Source organism: Lissotriton vulgaris, chromosome 5, assembly GCF_964263255.1.
Source record: "Lissotriton vulgaris chromosome 5, aLisVul1.2, whole genome shotgun sequence".
Taxonomy (NCBI): Eukaryota; Metazoa; Chordata; class Amphibia; order Caudata; family Salamandridae; genus Lissotriton; species Lissotriton vulgaris.
The window spans coordinates 1,630,840,590-1,630,860,254 of NC_141693.1; the positions used below are offsets into that span (position 1 = coordinate 1,630,840,590).

At 42.1% G+C, this 19,665-nt stretch overlaps 2 protein-coding genes across 2 annotated transcripts in view; both read right to left on the reverse strand.

Annotated features, from left to right (window-relative positions):
• Positions 1 to 19,665, reverse strand: part of PRR29 (proline rich 29) — a 715,263-nt gene that overhangs the window by 206,515 nt on the left and 489,083 nt on the right. The window lies entirely within an intron of this gene.
• The window catches only part of LOC147716868 (uncharacterized), a 47,785-nt gene continuing 36,452 nt past the window's right edge, over positions 8,333 to 19,665 (reverse strand). The window contains exon 2 of the mRNA XM_086923773.1: positions 8,333 to 10,936. Coding sequence (XP_086779899.1) covers positions 9,897 to 10,925 — 1,029 coding nt within the window. The 5' untranslated portion in view covers positions 10,926 to 10,936 and the 3' untranslated portion in view covers positions 8,333 to 9,896. The remainder of the gene's footprint in view (positions 10,937 to 19,665) is intronic.

The following is a 19,665-nucleotide window of genomic DNA, read 5'->3' on the forward strand; positions in this document are numbered from 1 at the left end:
TGGTCACCCCGTTTGGCGTGACTATCATCAATTACCCAGACGATACCCAGCTGGTGGTGATCCTTTCACACCCTCACCAAGATCCCTCCGATCTTCACAGCTGTCTCACCGAAATCCACAGCTGGATGAACACCTCAGCGCTGAAACTGAATGGGTCTAAGACCGAAATCCTGCTGCTCGGACATAAAGGGCCCTCCTTGCCGCCTAACATCTGGCCAGGCTGTCTAGGTGACCCCCCTGCCTCCAAGGAAGAGGTTAAGAGCCTGGGCGTATGGCTCGAAAAGGATCTGAGCTTCAGAACTCAGGCCAAAAAGACGGCAGGAATATGTTTTGGACTCCTCAGGGCATGCAGGAAGGTCTTCCCCCTGCTCCCTGCCACCTCCCGGAAACTATTGATCCAGGGCCTCATCGTGACAAGGCAAGATTACAGCAATGCAATCTACCTGGGTTCCCCGGAAGCTATAATCAATACCCTGCAGAGAATCCAAAACGCCGCGGCCCGACTACTTACTAACACCCCAGCCAGATCTTCGGCAAAGCCAGCGCTGACGCTTCTTCACTGGCTCCCAGTCAGAGAAAGGGTTGCTTTCAGAGCCCTCTGTCTGGCCCACAAACTTCTCAATAACAAAGGGCCACCCATCCTCAAGGATTTCATCATTCCCTACAAAGCGACAAGAGCTCTCCGATCAAGCGAAGAGAACCTCATCACCGTCCCCAGAGTCAAAAAAGCTCGGTCTGGAGGACGCCGCTTCTCGGTACACACTGCCAAACATTGGAACAGTCTCCCCCGGAGACTAAGAACCGAACCTAACCTCCTTCAGTTCAGGAAGGCTCTGAAAAATCTTCTCTTCCCCTGATTCCTTGTCCCTTCCGCTGCTGTTCCCTCCTGAATTCAGGTTCTAGCGCTGGGATGCTCTAGGGTTACTACGCGCTCTACAAAAACCTTAAATACAAATACAAATACACTAGAACGTATCTCTACGATACTACAGTCCCCAAAGGTGTCAAGTCAAAAGCTAATCCCCTGGGTGGGTTTTACCAGGGAGCAGCCTCTCCATTGCTCTGTGTCATCTGGGCACACGCCTGCAGAGAAAGGCTGTCGCAACCACGAGTACAAGTAGGCCGCACTCCCTTCTCCTTCTGGTGATACCCTCGATCGGGGGGCCCAAACCCCACACTAGCATGACATAGAGGGGAGGGTGAGGGGAGAAAGGGGTGCTCACGCTCTCTCCGTAAGACCCCGCTGGCATAAAGACAAAAACCTGGGATCTCAGTATTAGGAAGGTTCTCCAGCAACCACTCTGCCTCCCCAGGGCTCACCACATTTCGGATCAGGCCGACACCAGGCCCATGATTCCAATTAAGTGTAGCCAGGCACCCAGCTTGCATCATGGACCTCTACTTAACATACTCCATATGAATATCTCGTCTTAGAACGTATAGAAGGACAGCCCTAAATAATTATAAAAATTCACAACTTCCATTGTATACCATTTGAATGTATTCACTTTTATTCCAAATATCACCACCTTAGTTTTCTCTAGATTAATTTTAAGTAACTGTTGCATACTTTATCTTGCTAAGCTATCTCATTTTCTTTGCAGAACAATAGGGGTGTAGTTTGGCAGAACCAAGTCATCTGCATATAGTGAACATGGAATGCGCTGTTTCCCAACCTTGTGGGGAGAATGAACGTCATAATTCTATGGCTGCTGGAAAGTCCAACAAAAACAAACCAAATAGAAAGGGAGCTAATACCCATCCTTGATGAAGACGATTATGAATTGGAATATTTGTGATGCTCTGCCAGATTTATTCAGCTCAATCTGTGCCCCTTGTCAGTATGTAGTGCTTGTCGTGCACTGAGAAGGTAATTTGGGAGCTTCCATGTCACAAGTTTCCCCCATAGAAGTCCCCTATCTACTATGTCGAAGGTTGTTTGAAAATTGATACAGGAAAAGCACAGCCTTTGCTTTACTTCAGGGCCTTCCGCATAATGGCGCAGAGAGCAAAACAATCCTTGCTCAGTCTATATAATTTTTGCTCGTGAGTCCATGCATCCACCCGCGAGAGTAAGATCTTTGAGAATACCTTCACAGAGATGTCCAAAAGGCTAATTAATCTATAATGTGAAGGGTCCGAACAGTTGCCCTTTTTCAGGATGAGTTTCGCTATTGAGCCTTTTCAAAACAGGGGATAATTACCCATTAAGGCTACCCAGCAGAGCAGAAGGGAAAAAACACCCTTGCCTACTAGGTGCTATTGGACTTAAATAGCACTGCCGGGGTATTATTGGGACCTATGGCTCTTGATCGTTTAATCCACTCAATTACCACCTTTACTTCTTTCATTGAAAAAGAGGAGAGTGGCAACTTCGTAGAGGTGGTGGAATTAATACTAGATAAAATTGGAGGGGTACCATATAGACTATCTAAGTATGCAGCCCAGGTATCTTCAGTGATCCTACATGTAAGGGTTCCCCCATGGGGGTTTTGAAAATGTGTGTACTTTTGACTAGAACTCTTGTTGGTCCCTCATTTGTATAACCTTAATCAAATCGTCCCAGTTATTATGATAAAAAGAGCCCTTTTTCTCTTTAACCAGCTGCTTATACAGACTTTTTAACCCATACATCTCTTGATTTAAATCACCTTCTGGAGACTGCCTAACTTGTTTGGATTCTTTTTTTCACCCGACTTTTCATTTGCTAACAAGCAAGATCAAACCAACCTTTCCCCTTAGAATGACAAGATGTCTGTGCCCCATATTTATTTATGTTGACACATATACGATCCAGCAGATTGGCCAAGATCTCATTGAACCACACAATTCTATTCTCTTGGTTCAAGGAAAAACCCTTACCCTCCCGGCGTGAGCTACTAAAGTATTTTGAGCTTCAAAAAAAGAGACTCAGGGGGAAATTTAGACTTTGACAGATGGATACTCGGTCACAAATATGACAGAAATGCTGTCCACTGTATTAGTTGTGCATTGTATCCTTATGCAATTGTACTAAGGTGGATGGACTATCTGTTACATCTATGACGGAGTACATGGAGGCCAAACTCTAAATCAGGTCCTTAGTCCAGATGCAGAACTCTTGACCTGATGAAGGCTTGAAAAGGAATCTACAAGGCAAGAGGACTTTGATGGTCTGCTAAACTGGAATTTTCCTGCAGTTCATTTTTTCCCACCAAAACCAATGGCTCCTGCTGGATCTCATCCAATGGCTATCGACTTCAAGAGAAATTCTCTAGATACAGTCTCCACCCTTGCTCTGCTGGAGATTTTCGACTTTCATAATAAAGACTAAACTAGAAGGCAAAAGCTTTTACTGGGATGACCTGCTTCGGGTATCTGACCATCTCTTTATTATGGTCAGCCTACAATGGCTGACACTGCTCCTAAGTGTGGTCAACAGTGAACAGTGACTTCTGATAAAATTTACTTTTTCTGGTGCTTTTTGCGGAAAAATATTTAAGAAAACATATCTCCAGTTCTTTAATTGGGTGTTGTTTATTCTGTCGAATTTTTCTTATTAAACTTTTCTCTAATTTTATTAAACGGGTGGTATTTTGACTGTTTGGCGTTGCTAACATTATCCTTAGGTTAAGTCTGTCTGCTCTGTAACATAGCTACCAAGGTCTGAGCCCACGCATACTTGTTGAACTTGTAAGTTTCCCCTGACAAGTATTTCATCTTTCTGCATACGATTGGACAACGTTTTTTTAAACTGACTTGGATTAATGTAGTCCTTCACAGTCTTGATTTGTTTCGAAGGATTAGCTCAATGGCTTGTCCATTTTCACTTTTCTGAGCAAGTGGGCAGTCCCCTGGCACCCTCATTACATACCAGAGGTGGCCATTACTCTGCGCATTTAGAACTCACATATCTCTGCTTCATACTACTTCTTCTGGGTCCTTTCCTATGTACAATCCATTTGAGCATCTAGTGTCGTGATTGACGTTGCTGATGTTGCCAGCTATGGTGTGTTTCCTAGTTGTTTCGACAGAAGAAATAAGATAACAGTGGGCAAAAATGTAAGCAGATGCCCACCTCAAGACTCTACAATGCAGGGCAGTTTTTCATCTTTTGCTGGGAACCACCGTGCAGTATCATCCAATTTTTTTCTACTAGCTTCCTACAAGAGACTCAAACCAGGAGGTTCTTCACTCTATAGAGGAGTGCAGCTCTTTGATAGTATTCATCCTCACAGACCTAATATTGTTCAGTGGGACCAACAATCTGCACAGAAAAGGGTTTCCAGTGCAAAAGTTCACATGGATGCATAGAGCAGACACAACTACCATACTGAAGTAGCTTCATGAATGAAAGTGTTGTTTGAATGAGATGGTAGCTGGTTGTGGTTTCATAGAGTTAAGAAGGTTAATTTTGGAAAATATAGGGTAAGGATTCTCGCCTACACATCCGTGCCTTTAGGATTCTACTGACACTGTATCCTCCTTTGAATGGTAACAGGAGGGTTAAGTGGCTAACAAGTGTTTTATCGTGATGAAGCAGTCTCAATTGTTTCGAAGAAACTAATAAAATAGCACCCTCAAAGGTAGAAAGGAGTCTGGTACGTTGACAGTTTTAGAGTTTTTCCCTTTTTTTCTGTACCAAAGTTACCGCTCTGTGGAACGTCTCAAACCAGCCGGTTAAATCGAATTACAACTGGCCTTAAATAGATACTGTGCCTTCATGGCGAGTCTAAATTTGAAACTAAACGTAAAGAAAACTTACACTATGCATGCAGGGGGGAAAAGAAATGCCAAAAATCGGAGACTGTTTGTACAGGGTGAACAACTGGACAGGTCTACAACCTATCCCTACTTAGGGATCGTTATTGACGAGAAATTCAAATGGAACCCAGCTATCAACGCAAGGAAGCTTTCATTCTTGCGAGAGACAACTTCGTTAAAAATGTTTTCGCAAAGACTGGGGCAGCGACCACCTAAAGAACTGCTACAAATATATAACGCAAAATGTGTAAGCACGGCAACATATGGGGCAGGCATATGGGGCCTTGCAAATGTGGATATAATACAAAAAGTCGAGAACGCCTTTTTGAGGTTCTTGTTGGCGGTACCTAAAAGCTGCTCCACCTATGCCTGCCACACAGAACTGGGCATTGATTATATCACAGACATTATAAAATTGCAACCAGGGATGTTGTGGCGTCGAATATGGGTCACTGAGCAATGCCAACTAACTAGGACAATCATCCAAGATATCTTGACACTTGATCACTACAAGAAAATTAAATGGTTATCCTATGTTAAAGCGCTATTAACAGATTTAGGTTACAGGAAGTTTTTTGATCAACCGTTATTGATAAATTAAATCTCAAAAAAGGATCTAAAAAGAGAGTGCCTTGTACACCTACGCCAGTTACGATTACTATCTGGGATACATAAACCATCTGTTCAACATTCTTTATTAGCGCAGACTGTTTTTACCATTGAACCCTATTTGAACTCTAGTTTAACACAATATGAAAAAATGTTGCTTACCCGTTTTAGATTTGATTTGTTCCATTTACTGGTTGCTTTTCCAAAGCAAAATGTCTGGTCATCCACACCCCCCATGTGTCCGTGTGACTTAGTGTCCCCACAAACAACAATACATACAACGTTATTCTGTAAATTTTTCACTGAACCTCGCAAACGCTGGATACTGCCCATTCTGAAAATCTGGGGACTCCGACAGTGCCGCCCTGCATATTTGGCAATCCAGTATCTTGAAAACGAAAGCTATGCTAAAGCGATTGTATGTTTTCTCAAATTTTGTATTCGTCATCGTACGAACCTTTGAGTACGAGTTATATATTAGCTCTGCATAAATGAAAGTATGCTAGGAATAGGAAAACTGTATGTTATGATAAGGTCGAAAATATATAAACTGAGACGTCTTTTTTAATTGCTTTTTTAACAAATGCTTTTTTATACCGGCTTTTAACCTTTGTAAACTTTGCAATTCGCTTATTGTGAACTTTTATGGTGTTTCTTTTTAAACTACCGAATAAAGTTATTATTGAATTGAATTGAATGAAAGTGTTGTTTGAATGAGATGGTAGCTGGTTGTGGTTTCATAGAGTTAAGAAGGTTAATTTTGGAAAATATAGGGTAAGGATTCTCGCCCACACATCCGTGCCTTTAGGATTCTACTGACACTGTATCCTCCTTTGAATGGTAACAGGAGCGTTAAGTGGCTAACAAGTGTTTTATCGTGATGAAGCAGTCTCAATTGTTTCGAAGAAACGAATAAAATAGCACCCTCAAAGGTAGAAAGGAGTCTGGTACGTTGACAGTTTTAGAGTTTTTCCCTTTTTTTCGGTACCAAAGTTACCGCTCTGTGGAACGTCTCAAACCAGCCGGTTAAATACCTTCTTCCGCAAAATGTTGAAACATACTTAATAACTTTTCGTATATTGAACCTTTTCAATGTGATTTCAGAGATGATAGAAAAAAGACTATATTGTTTCTTACAAAATAAATTATGCATCAGAGAAACACTCCAAGAGAATCTATTGAATATTGTGCCTTGCCATAATCAGCACTTGGTAGGTGTAATAGACTGTCTCGGGTGGTTTGTAACTCTGCTTGGTCATGTAATTTGGCATCCACTAACAACACTTGGGCATGTAGGTGTGTGCTCTGCGTATGGATCTGGCCATATTAGCGAATAACTATCACTGTGATGGTTTAAGCTCTTGCATGTGTCTGAAACTGGTGTAAGATCCTAGCAATAGCAGAACCTGTCCATGTGCAGCTGTGTCTTGGCACAGGAGGCTCTCTTCGGTCACCACATGTTTCCTGGAAATTCATGTTATTTGCTTCATTCACTATCCAATCTCACCCCATGACTTTTCCAACTCTCTATGTTTTTTTGATGTGTTAACTTCCGTCCTTAACTCTTCTCCAAGCATGTCAGCTTAAGAGATTTTAATGGACTGTTCCAAAGAGGTCTTCTGTCTAGCGTGGCACAGAGGGTGAAAAGCGATGGGTAGAGATGCTAGCTAGATTATTTGCAATCATTTCTCCTATCATCTTCTTTTAGTTTAAGTAGCCATGTTTACTCATCCTCTGGGGAGGCTGGTAAAAGGAAATATCACTTATATCTTGACCAATGAACACTAGTAATCATGTTACATTAAATTGTAATGCTTTGTGACAAGTGTGCGCCAGTACAGTGCATTTCTGCACTTTTGTTTGAACGTGTTAATCAGTCTAAGAATAACATTTACAATGACTAATCAAAGAAAAATCCCACTGGTTGGTGAGAAATGTGTTGAAATCGATGGTAAAAATGTTTACCTCCACTGGCTCAATCTATCTATCCTGAAAATTCTTCAAATGTATTGCAAGCAAGGGTTTGTTATCTTTTTTATAACCACAGATACTCATAGGGCATATTTATCAAGACTGTGTGCCCATGCAAGGTGACACAAACCAGTGCAAAGTCATAATAGCTTTTTAAATTCCAGTGCAAAATATTTTTACGCTGCAAATTTGCCTTAAAAGTAACACAAACAGCTGTTTGAGCTGCTTTGTATTACTTTGTACTGAAGGGGTATCCTATGAGTGCTACGTTGGCATTCCCACGCAAACAACCATGGTTCTTCATGCAAAAGCCATACCTATTAAAATTGTTAGGCGGCACATTTATATATATATATATAGAGATAATAACTCCTCCTTGAGACAGGCATTAACAAGTATAAATGTTCTAATTGCTCCCAACTTTTCACAAGTTGCACTGTACAGTACACAAGTACACATCCGATGGGTGAAGAGTTTAAAAGTTTCTCGAGCCATAATATTTTGTGCGCTACACTGCCTGTGCCAGTTATCACATAAACACATTTGTATTAAGGTGCATATGTCATCTTTCATCCTCTTCACTGGACTTTTATTTATGCTCCATTATCACTCATATCTCCTGATTTACTCTCAGAATCCGGTATCTTTCAAGAAAAGCGCAACAAATCAAAACTTTTAGAAGTGCGTGAAGCCCCACTGACCACCTGCTTGGCATCATCAGCTGCATGCTGGGTCGCAGAGCCATTCCATTGGCAATCACTGTCATTTACATTTGGATTTGTACTGTATAAAAATTTCTTCTTAATAAAAATCTTTGAAATAAAAAAAAAACAAATCCAGGCATGGATTTTTTAATCTCGAGATAATCAAAATGCTGTCAGCAAGTTCATTACCAGCAGGTGTAAAAACCCAAAAACCTTTGCAGATTGGATCTTTGAAGTAAACCATCCTTGACACCTTAAACTACAACATAAAGTGAGGCATACAGTAAACACACAAATACAATTGGTGACTGCGAGCATCTGTCTTTATTTTAGCAGTGGTATGGTGCACATTCTGCAGTCTCAGTTTTGGGAGCAGTTGACCCAGTAAATATTGCACCAGCGTAAAGACCTATTAAAAGTGTATTCAAAATCGGACAAGGGGTTGAGCATTGAATGCAGGTATATGGAATACATCAGCTGTTATTGTAAACTGTTTCGCTTTCTGCAGTTTAATTAATATTGTAGCACACACTATTTTTTGGTCTGTGTGAGGTTTTAAAACGTTCACGTGACAGATTCTTGTATTACTTAATCTATTTTAAGCCCCAACTCAATAATCAAAAGCCACCATGCCATTATTTACATGAGAGGAGTGTAGCTTGATCGTCGTTTGAAGAAGGCATGATTTTACAGCACATGCGATTACCACATATGCCTTCCCGTGCAGTATTTATCACACAGATGTATTTAGCACGCGTTAAGTATGTTTAAGGTAAGTATATATAATTTGTATTTTCTCTTTTTTTAGGGGAACGCCCTTTTTTATTTACTACTACCTACCCAACCCTAAAATGTCTGTTACCTCCCCTTTGCACTACCCACCCCTAAACCCTAAAATCACCCTTGCCTCCCTTTACCACCGTCAAAACCTAAACCCTATAATTACCCTACCTCTCTTTACCACTACAACCCCTAAACCTTGAAATTACTTTTACAATCCATGTATTTCTACTCGGACCTGAACCCCTTTTTTAAAGGTATCATTTTGAGTTTGATGAACAGGTTCCTCCATCACAAACGTGACAGCTATCCTGACTACCAGCCTTCATGCCAAGAATCGATGCAGAGTACTCACTGTACTGTTAGCAAGAATTTTATGGATGCTATCTGATTTTATGAAGGCTGGTAGTTGATCGGAGAAAGCCTAGTAATATTTCCTTGACACTGCTAGAACTGGATATACTTTGATCGTTGAACCCTATGAAGGTTGATTTCGGCAGAGGCCATCAATGACATTATTTGTATAGATATTGCAGTTCACGCCCTGATGAAGTCTTTAGCTATTACCAATAGACGAAACACGTGTTGGCTCAATCTGTGGCTATATGCTGTGTTGATGAAGAACTGAAGCGCAATTGTATGTAGACAAGACTCAGAATAAAGAACATCTGAGAAAACTACTACGTGAATTAATTATTGCTGAAAATTACATGACTGTGGCTGAGGAAATTGACTTTGTATTCAGTTATAAGTGTGTGGACATTTGTTTACACTAATTGACAACGTCGGGTGGTCGTTGTCAGTTTCCTTTGAGCACTGTCTGATAACCTATGGCCTCTAATTACCCTTTCACATAACTTTGCTCAGCCTATACCCCCACTACCCTCCTATCACGAATCTAAATTAGGCCCAATGTATTATTTATTTTTATAAATCTATGTCTGCATGGCAATGGCATGCATTAAAGGGGCAAATAATTGCTTGTGTGGTATTGATCTGCCTGGCACTTATCTGCATGACTAAGGCAGCGTGGTAAAGGGTATTGCCTGGTAAAGACTGCATTGTAAAGACTGTTTCCCTGCCTTTGAGTTACTTGGAAGGTGGGAGTGGTATTTCAGTGGGTGGCGAGGGGTCGTCATCAAATTTCATAGAACGGCAGAACAGCACATCCTTATCGCCAAACCCAAGCTTGTACTGCCAGACGAACATTTTTTTGTGAGCCTCTAACGATACACTTATAGATTCTTCTATCTCCGTCGCCTCATTCCAGTTTTCCGATTCCGTATCGACATTTGTCCCCCCGAAACTGGCACTCATTGAAAACTGCTGTTTGGCAAATGCTGCCGTGAGATCTCCTGCACTGTAGGTGTAAGACATTGATATGTTCCAGTTTTTCTCCACACTCGTCATCTTCTCACGGGTATACCCCACTTTACGGGTAATTTTCTTATTCCACTGTATTGTTGAGTCCGAATCATTGGATATGGTTTTAATGCACTCCCAGGTGCCGTACGCCGCCCCCTTAGTGATAGCCAGGCCGCCGGGCAGGAAGCTGACGACGTCACTATGAAAGGATAATGGCTTTCCGTCTGTGTTTTCGTGGAGATTGGTGCACCAGTAATACTGCACTCCCCATTCGTCAACAGGCTTCACAAAGTAAAAATAGCCCTTGACCCCCCAGTAGTACAGTCCGTTTTTGCAGTCTGGATGTAGACTATACTCCACGGCGTCTTCATCCGTGTTCATGTTTTTCACTCGACGGTAAGTGCCTTTACTCTGGAAGATGATGTAGAATTTTCCGAAGGCCGACAGGTAATGGTCGCCCCCTTGGCAGTTTGGGTGCAGACTGTACACCACGGCTCCACTATCTGTGTTCATGTTGGACACTCGCCTATAGTTGTTTCCCTTGATGATGTAAAAGAGGTCATCTTCGTGGGCCAGATAGTGGTCGCCGCCCTTGCATGACTGATGGAGGCTGAACACCTTGAGGTCTTCTCCCTTGTTGAAGTTGGTCGACTTCATGTAGCAGTTCATGTCCGAACGAACAATGTAGTAGTAATCGTTCACGCCACAGAAATCCACCCCTGGGGCATCTTTCTTGGGAACTATTGCAACCATGTTGTTCGGCGCTGGAAAATAAAACACCCAGTGAGCATCATTCATAATTTTCAAACTGAATATGCAAATCCTTTTTACATCTGTAGCACATATACTGTTAAGAAAAGCCAAAAAGATTTCACTTACACAAGGCTTCTATACGATCATGAACTATGGCTCTTTTTTGACTGAGCTTATAATATGTCAAATATGATGGACAGAGCTGTTGTCTCTTTTGTGTCTAACATTTGAGAGTGCTGAGTTGTAACAAGTGCAGCAGCATCAGCGCCCAGGTGTTTTAGGGGCCCACTGCTCCCCAATAGGGTTGTCTTTTATTAGACTGCAGATAACTCTTTCTTTGCCTGCGTTTGATTTTGTACCATTACAATACCACTCTGTGTCTTCTTTCAACACCAATGAAAGATTATAATATGTCACAGGTTTGCACTCAAAAGCTCATTGCTTTGGGCTTTCCATGACTACAGCTTTGAAAAAATATAGCCCTGATTATTGCTACAATGTGTAATAGGGATACTTGATATGCAGTAATTTTGCTAAGCTATGTGTCTTTCACCCAGGGTGCTGACACTGGAAGCAGGCATTGCGACGTCAGTACTCAACTGCAGTAACTCATTACAGGTAAGCAGCTCCATCTTTTCCTTTATTGCCAGTGTCTAGAGATGGTATTTGGCAGAAATGTTGATTTTTAAATATCATGGCACATACATATAATTAATAATTATATTCGCTGAATACTCTCTACTCTTTTCCAGAACCCCAATGGGACTCCAGAGGCTAATTGGCACATTCTTGGCATTTTGCGAGAATAGGGGCCTGGAATTAAACATGGTATTTGGTAAGAGCAAGGGCAAAAATAGACCAGTGAAGATAGTGGAAAAACCTCTCGAGAAGGTGATTAAGTTTGATTACCTAGGAGTAAGGCTAACCGAAACCCTGGGCTGGGAACTCCAAGCCGTGAAAAGCTATCTAACATTAAGCCATAAATTCAAACCCATACTCTGATATAATAAACAGGCTTGGTCCCGGTGGATTACCCCTGCCCTGAACATTTATCGGATGAAAGCCCAAATGCTGCACTTTGTGGTGCAGAGCTATGGGGTCACGTTGATTAGCATACATTGGTGGTAATTGGAAACATATTCTCCAGATCCCTGGTCCCTTTCCCAGTTAGCACTCAGCTGACTGCTGTTTTTTGATTTAGGGCCAAAGAGAATTGGAGGTGTTGCCGCAATAAAACAATTGATTTACTGGATACGTCTAGTGTCCATTCCGAGGTTAGGAGAATATTGTGAATCTTTGAAAGAAGTTTATTTTTTTAATTGGTGCTAAACGGATTTCCTGGCTAATCCATGTCAAATGTTGGTGCATATCATTGGGGTTGAGCCATTTGTGGGACTGCCCGGAATGCATTAGTAAAAAAGATAAAGCCACTGTGAAAGCTGAGTCTTGGGCCTTTGTGGAAGAATGGTACGTCACAAGCAGAACTGCGGGGTACCTTACCAACGCGTTTTTAAGTTTTAAACCTTTTCCTAAATTTGAGCTTCTTTATGATCTGTTTTCACCACCTGTGGCGAAAAGTCTCAATGTGAGATTTAGATTACGTTGTTTACCCCTAAGGTCATCCAACACATGGGTTACGAATGCAGATACAGCCACATGCCCAGCCTGTGGTTATGGACTGAAGACAGTAGAACATATTTTATTTTCTGTAAAAAAAGGATTGGCCCGGTTTGTTGTAACTTGGGAATCAGACGTTATTAGGTGGCACTGAGTGTATTAAAATCTGGTATGACATCTATTGTTTTTGCTGTTAGTAGGTTTTCGATGAGCGTCTGGATCAGGCAACAGAAGTTTTTGTCCCAGATTAGCCGAGAAGTTCTAGTTCAATCTGGGATGCAGTTATAGTCAGGATGAAACAAGGGTTATTGCAGGAATTTCTATCTAGGATTGCTGACCGTTTGAAGCACACATCACTTTATGGATATGACTTGTAATTACAGTCTGCATAAAATGATGGTTATTGCAAGAATTCCTATTTAGGATTGCTTGACTCTTTTGAGGCACCCAGCACTTTATTGATATGACAGTATGTTATTGACTCGTTTTATGTATAGGAGTTTTTATCCTGTTGTCCTGGATGTACAATTCAGTTATTTTAATAATGCTTATTGCCATTTTTTTTACTGTGCATGACCCGAACCAAGTGCTGGAATTTTAATATTGCTGAAGCAGTCATGATTCTTTTAAAACATTTGACAAAGACTGATTGTTTGGATCTGACAATTGAAGTTACAAGCTGTCTTGAGTTCACTCAATCAATCAATCAATCAGGTGTTTGTTAAGCGTGACTACTCACCCGTAAGGGTCTTAAGGCGCTGGGGCTGGGGGGTTCCTAGGTTCCAGTCCATCAAGGAGGGGGTCTGTCGAAGAGCCAGATTTTGAGGTTTCTTGCGAAGATGGGGAGCGATGTTGTCTGTCTGAGGTGGAGCGGAAGGTCGTTCCAAGCTCTGGCCTCGAGGAAGGAGAAGAAGCGGCCTCTTGATCTGGTCTTTCTGGTGCGGGGGACCATGGCATAGGAGAGCTGGGCTGATCATAGGGTCCTTTGGGGTGCGTAGAATTTGAGTCGGCTGTTCAGGTATTCTGGTCCGGTGTCGTGGAGGTGGGTGAGCATCTTGAAGGTAACTCTAGCTTCGATGGGGAGCCAGTGGAGTGTGCGCAGGTGCTGGGAGATGTCGCAGTGTCTTGGCAGGTTGAGGACCAGTCTTGCGGTGGCGTTTTGGATGTTCTGTAGCTTGCGGGAGAGGTTTTTGTTTATTCTGGTATTGAGTGCGTTGCCGAAGTTGAGTCTGCTGGTGACCAGGGCGTGAGTAATGGTCTTTCTATGTTTGAGGGGGATCCATTTGAAGGTCTTATGTAGGAGGCGGAGGGTGTGGAATCAGGAGGATAAGACAGAGTTGATCTGGCGGTCCATTTTAAGCTCTTAGCTCACAAATGATTCCCGGGTTGCATGCGTGGTCCTTGGGGGTTGGCGGGCTTCTGAGGGCGGGGGGCCACTAGGTGTCGTTCCAGGCGTCGGGGTTTGGGCCCATGATGAGTACTTCCGTTTTGTTGGTGTTAAGTTGTATGCAGCTGTTTTTCATCCATTTGGCATAGGCTTCCATGCCTTCTCGAAAGTTGTGTCTGGCGGTGTTGGGTTCGTTGGATAGAGAGAGGATGAGTTGGGTGTCATCTGCGTATGACACAATGTTGAGTCGGTAGGTTCTGACAATGAGGGTGAGCAGAGCCATGTAGACATTGAAGAGCGTAGGGCTGAGGGTGGACCCCTGGGGGACTCCACAGGTGGTTGGTGTAGGGTACGAGAGGAAAGGGAGGAGTCTGACCTGCTGCGTTCTGCCAGAGAGGAAGGGGTGATCCAGTCAAGGGCCTTGTCTTGGATCCATGCGTCGTGGAGTGTGCGTATTAGGGTGCAGTGAGAGACTGTGTTGAGAGCCGCTGAGAGGCCGAGGAGGATGAAGGCTGCTGTTTCCCCATTGTCCAGTAGGGTGCGGATGTCGTCTGTTACGGAGGGGAGGGCAGTTTCCTGACTGTATAGGGGTCAATGTAAATGAGAATTTAGTAATCCCACTGAATCTGGTATTGTGTATTTATTTGGGCCGCTATATACTTATGTACTGTACGCATTTATTGGTATGCATTTGAATGTTTTTTTTACTATGGTTTCTATATTTCCATATATAGTATGCATGTATTTTATTGCTATGCACTTTAATGGTCACATGTATGAAATAATGAATTTATAAATATATTGTTTCTACCAAAATATTGCAGGACAGAATATTGTTGTCAAATATATCTTTTTTTTGTTGGTATATATCTTTTATATTTTTTTAAACAGTGGTTTTTCAATATAGTTTTCTTTAATAGAGTTGTAAAAAACATTTTTAATTCTTTGAATTCGTTTTAGTTAAAACATAATTTTAGTTATTAGGGTTCTTAGTATAATTGTTATTCTTTTAAATAGAGTTTGACACTTTAAGTGTTTTAGTAATTTATTTTTTCTGGACCTGGCCCTCTCTGCAGGGTAACTCACAAACCTTTTGCCTTCAACCCCTCCTGTTCTATTAACTCATTTTGTTCGCCTTTAGGACTCTGTGCACTTTACCACTACTAGCCAGTGCGAAAGTTCTTGTGCTCTCTCTTTTGATCACGGTAAAATGGGCTTACACCCAATTAGCACCTTACATTTATTTGTAAGTCCCTAGTAAGTGGTACTGCATGTAACCAGGGGCTTTTAATTAAATGATAGTAGAGATCCCTATAGGCTACTCACTTAAGTAACCTTTTTAAACTTGTCCCAGGTCTGCCAATGAGGCATGTGTGTGCAGATTCAATTTAATTTCAAAGATCTTTATTCAATTTAAAAAATAAAATCCCAAAATAGCCAAATAAATATCACACAACACAATAACTTATATTAAAAAAGGCATCTATTGAGGCTGATAAAGTAAAGGAAATAAAACACACTGATTCAATTACGTCCAAGGAAATCTAACCTTTTAAAGTCCAGAATATAAAAATAAAATCAAGTGCATTTACACATGTTGAGAATAACGACAAAAATGTATGACAGGTATCACATTTGAGTGTCATATTTCAGTCTTAAACTGCTTCTTTGACCTGCCAAAATAAACCATTTGCCAGGCTTATAACTTCCTTTCTAATGCATTTAAGTCACCCGCCAAGATAGGTCCTAAATAGTCTTAGAGCACGTGCAATGTATTTCAAATGCTGGACATATACGCTTAAGTTTTACATGGTATCAAACACCTTGTATTAATAAACACATACTGATTCCTGTGGTGGCTTTATTAATACATGTACCCAGAGGATGCCTTATAGGTACTCCCTGAGCCCTACTAGTCCTCTAGTTTTGTGGCTGACTGCTCCTGTCCAATCTGCCCCCACATACATGTTTCTGACCCCCTAGAAGGCTCTCAAAAGTCAGAAACCATTCCTGCTCTGGAAAGGGGTGTTTACACCTCCTCGAGCAGGATCGCTAGTACATTAGCGTGTCAAGGCGGGGAGCTTCAAAGACCACACCACCTCTGATATGCGAGCCTGGCATCCCCCAGACGTGGAGGATGCCACCCTTGTCCTGAGGCCCATTTGGCACCAGGACAAGTGGGGAACTAACCATGCTGGGAGGCGCGTTGCACCTCCAGGCTAGTAACACTCCTAGGGTGGGATACCTGTAGTGAACATGAAACTTAGGATCTCTGGTGCAAAATCCTGCCAGGCTGCTTGAACTCCAACTATTGTTGGGACTGACTTCGTCAAGAGTTGGATACTCTCCCTAAACCATTGGAGGAATTTCCAGCAATCAGCAACCAGGAAAGAGCTCCCCTGGAGTAGAGGAGCTGTTTGAAAGTGTCTGCAGGCACAGCAAAGCTTCTGCAAGTCCACCGTGTTGTAAGTCACTGGGCTCACCATGGGAGCAGCGTGACAGGAGCAAGGACTTGCTGCTCAGGAGGTCAGATCCATCCTCTTGCCAAACCTGGAGATGCCAGGATACCCAGGAGCCACCCAGCGCCAATACCCTGGGTACCAGAACAGTTGCAGCATCCAAGGCTTGTTGGGGGTCCTGTTTAGATTCCAACAGCACAATAACAAAAGAAACCATCCACACCTAGATGCCCCCTAGCTGACCAAGGTGACCTGTTGGTGCTGCCTTGGTCCTTGCCCCATTTTTACCTTAAGACCAGAAGAACAGTCCTGTAAGTCATTGACAAGTGACCATGTGCAGTATATGTTTTACTCCATAGGATAATATTACCACTTTAAAGCTACAGATACAGAGCATTTTATGTGTCTTGAAAAATCACTATCTCGAAAAGTACTTACTTGATTATGATGATCTTGTATCTAAATTCATATAAAAATCTGTGTGTTTTTTTTAAATTGGTGTTGGATGTCTTTATTGAGTGTCTCTCTTACTTTCTCTGTGAGTGCAATAAGTGCTTAACACTATCCTCTGAGAAGCCTAAACTTTCTCGCCCACACTACCACAAAAGAGAGCATTAGGGATTATCATTATAACCCCTCTAAATAGGTAAAGGTCAGCTGGATTCTCTGCATAGCGTACCTTATTTTAGTACACTATATAAAGAGCAAGGGGGCATATTATCAAGCCTGTGCGCTAAAATTATCGCCGCTTTATCGGCCGAAAACGGCTGATAAAGCGGCGATATTGGGCTTGATAATATGCTCTGTGGAATTCCAATCGAAGCCCATGTTAGATGTCTTCACATCTAACATGTGCTTCGATTGGAATTCCATAGAGCATATTATCAAGCCCATTATCGCCGCTTTATCGGCCGTTTTCGGCCGATAAAGCGGCGATAATTTTAGCGCACAGGCTTGATAATATGCCCCAAGCTTTCTACATTGGTGGTTCAGTGCTGGGATAAAAAGCTTTGCATTTGTTGTACCGCTCTATCAGTATTGTGATTCCACAAAAGAATCCACAATTGACTTTAGTTGCCCAAAAATACTTTTCGATTTTCCAAACTTTTTATTTTTCAAATTTCTAATTTGAACAGTTAGGGCCTTGGGTAATCCACCAGCCATTGCTGTTTTGAAATTTAAAAAGTATCCTAGAGAGTTATTCCTTAAATGGACTGATATCATTTTTTATTGAATTCCTAAAAAGGCCCCAACTGATTTAATGTTATGTCTGAGACAGAGGGTACATAACCATGTGTTGAATCAGTGTACCTACAAGAAACTTGTTGGTCCAACCTAAGGGCCTCTGTAAAGCATGGAACCTTCCCATGGGGTCTAACCCCACTAAGGCACATCTCCAAAAGTTGCTTGCTGAAATTGATAAAGCCATGGAAATGGAATAAAGCCCTAATGGGACAGGTGATGGAGATGTCAGTGAGGATCATGATGAGTCCTCAGATCTACCTACTGACAGCACCCCTACTGGAAGTACTTCTCGCAGTAGCCCTGAAGAAACAGAAGAGGACATTCCTGATCTTCAAAGACCAGCTAGAAGAATAGCCCTTGAGGCTACAATCTTAGCCATAGAAAAATAAAGAGCTTAAATGGGCTTGGGATCCATCTCTGGTGGCAGCAAAATCTTAAATAGGGAGAAAGATTAAGCTTTTGACCCCACAATCCTCAAAGGGATTGTCCCTAAATATGTGGAAGGTGACAACATAACCTATTGGTTCTCTACTTTGGAGAGAGCTTGAAGAATGACAAGGTTACACCAGAAACAATGGGCTTTTCTCTCTGAGAGCTGTTCTCAGGCAAGTGCACGGATAGACTCCTGATACTTAGTGAGACAGATTCTGAGTCCTCTGAACTCATGAAGGAGACCCTGATTGAAGGCTTTGGACTCACCACTGAAGAGTACAGGATTAACTTCAGGGAGATCCACAATACTTCGAGTCAGACCTGTGTTGATTTTGTTGATTTCTCAGTCAAGAAACTAGGTGACTGGTCAAAAGGTAACACGGTGCAGGATTATGTAGGTCTCTCCAATTTGATTTTGGAGGAGCACATTTTAGCAAACTGTACATCAGAAATGTTACATCAGCATCTAGTAGATACATCACATTCTAGTCACAGCGAGCTGGCTGAGAAGGCTGATGAATAGGTTAGGACTAGGATGGGTTCACAAAAAATATCATAAGTGAGAGTCTAAGAAAGTGGGGTTAGTCCAATAGAAGGATAAAGATGGAGGTGGTAAGTTCTCCCAAAAATTCCTTCAGGGACCCAGGCCCTCATAAAAGAGGATAGTGCATACTACCCCAACTCTAGTGGCAAACAGAGTAGTGGTAACCTAGGCTTTAAGAGTTTATAAACAGTAAGCCCTGCTTTGATTGTCAGCAGGTTGGGTACTACAGAGGGGACTTAGCTTGTCCCAAGAAAAAAAGTAGGCACTGGGGTTTTCAGTGTAGCCTTTGAGAATTGCTCCTCGGATAAGGATAGCTCTGCAAAGTAGAACCAGAAAGTGAATTGGGGATTCTAGATTGAAGCAGACACTTCCATCACATCGAGGTGAATGGAATCCCAATCACTGCCCCGAGGGCTCCTTGTGTCAGTCACACCATTTTGCATGACAGGTTGATATCTCCAGACTCCTGGCACTCAGTGAGACAGATGCTGAGTTCTATGACCTCATGAGGGAGACCCTGATTGAGGGTTGTAGACTAACCACTGAATAGTACAGGATTACATTCAGGGAGTCTCACAAAACCTCGAGTGAAACCAGGGTTGATTTTGTTGACTACTCAGTCAAGATAATAGGTGACTGGTTAAAAGGTAGCACTGTGCACGACTATGAAGGGCTCTATAGAAGGGAAATCAGTATTTCTAATGTATAAAACTCAATGAATTACACTTAGGGATTCCTTGTGGGTTGCAAATCGAATTATCTCATGAATATTAATGAGGTAGGTCACGGTTTGTGACCCATTAGGAATTACAGCCATCATAGGGATGATTGCCTGCTGAAGCCAGCCGACCACCATTTCTGTGATTGTTTTTAACTAAAGCAATCTTGTTAAAAATGCAGTCTATTTCGTTAAAGAAAACGGGATGCGTTGAATAAAAAATGAAACCTTAAAGTCTAATTTCTTAATAGTAGGCAGTGGTCAATTGAACCACTGCCTTTTTAAAAAATATATCTTTTGGGACCCCTTCCCCTGGCCCATTTTGTCCTGGGACCTCA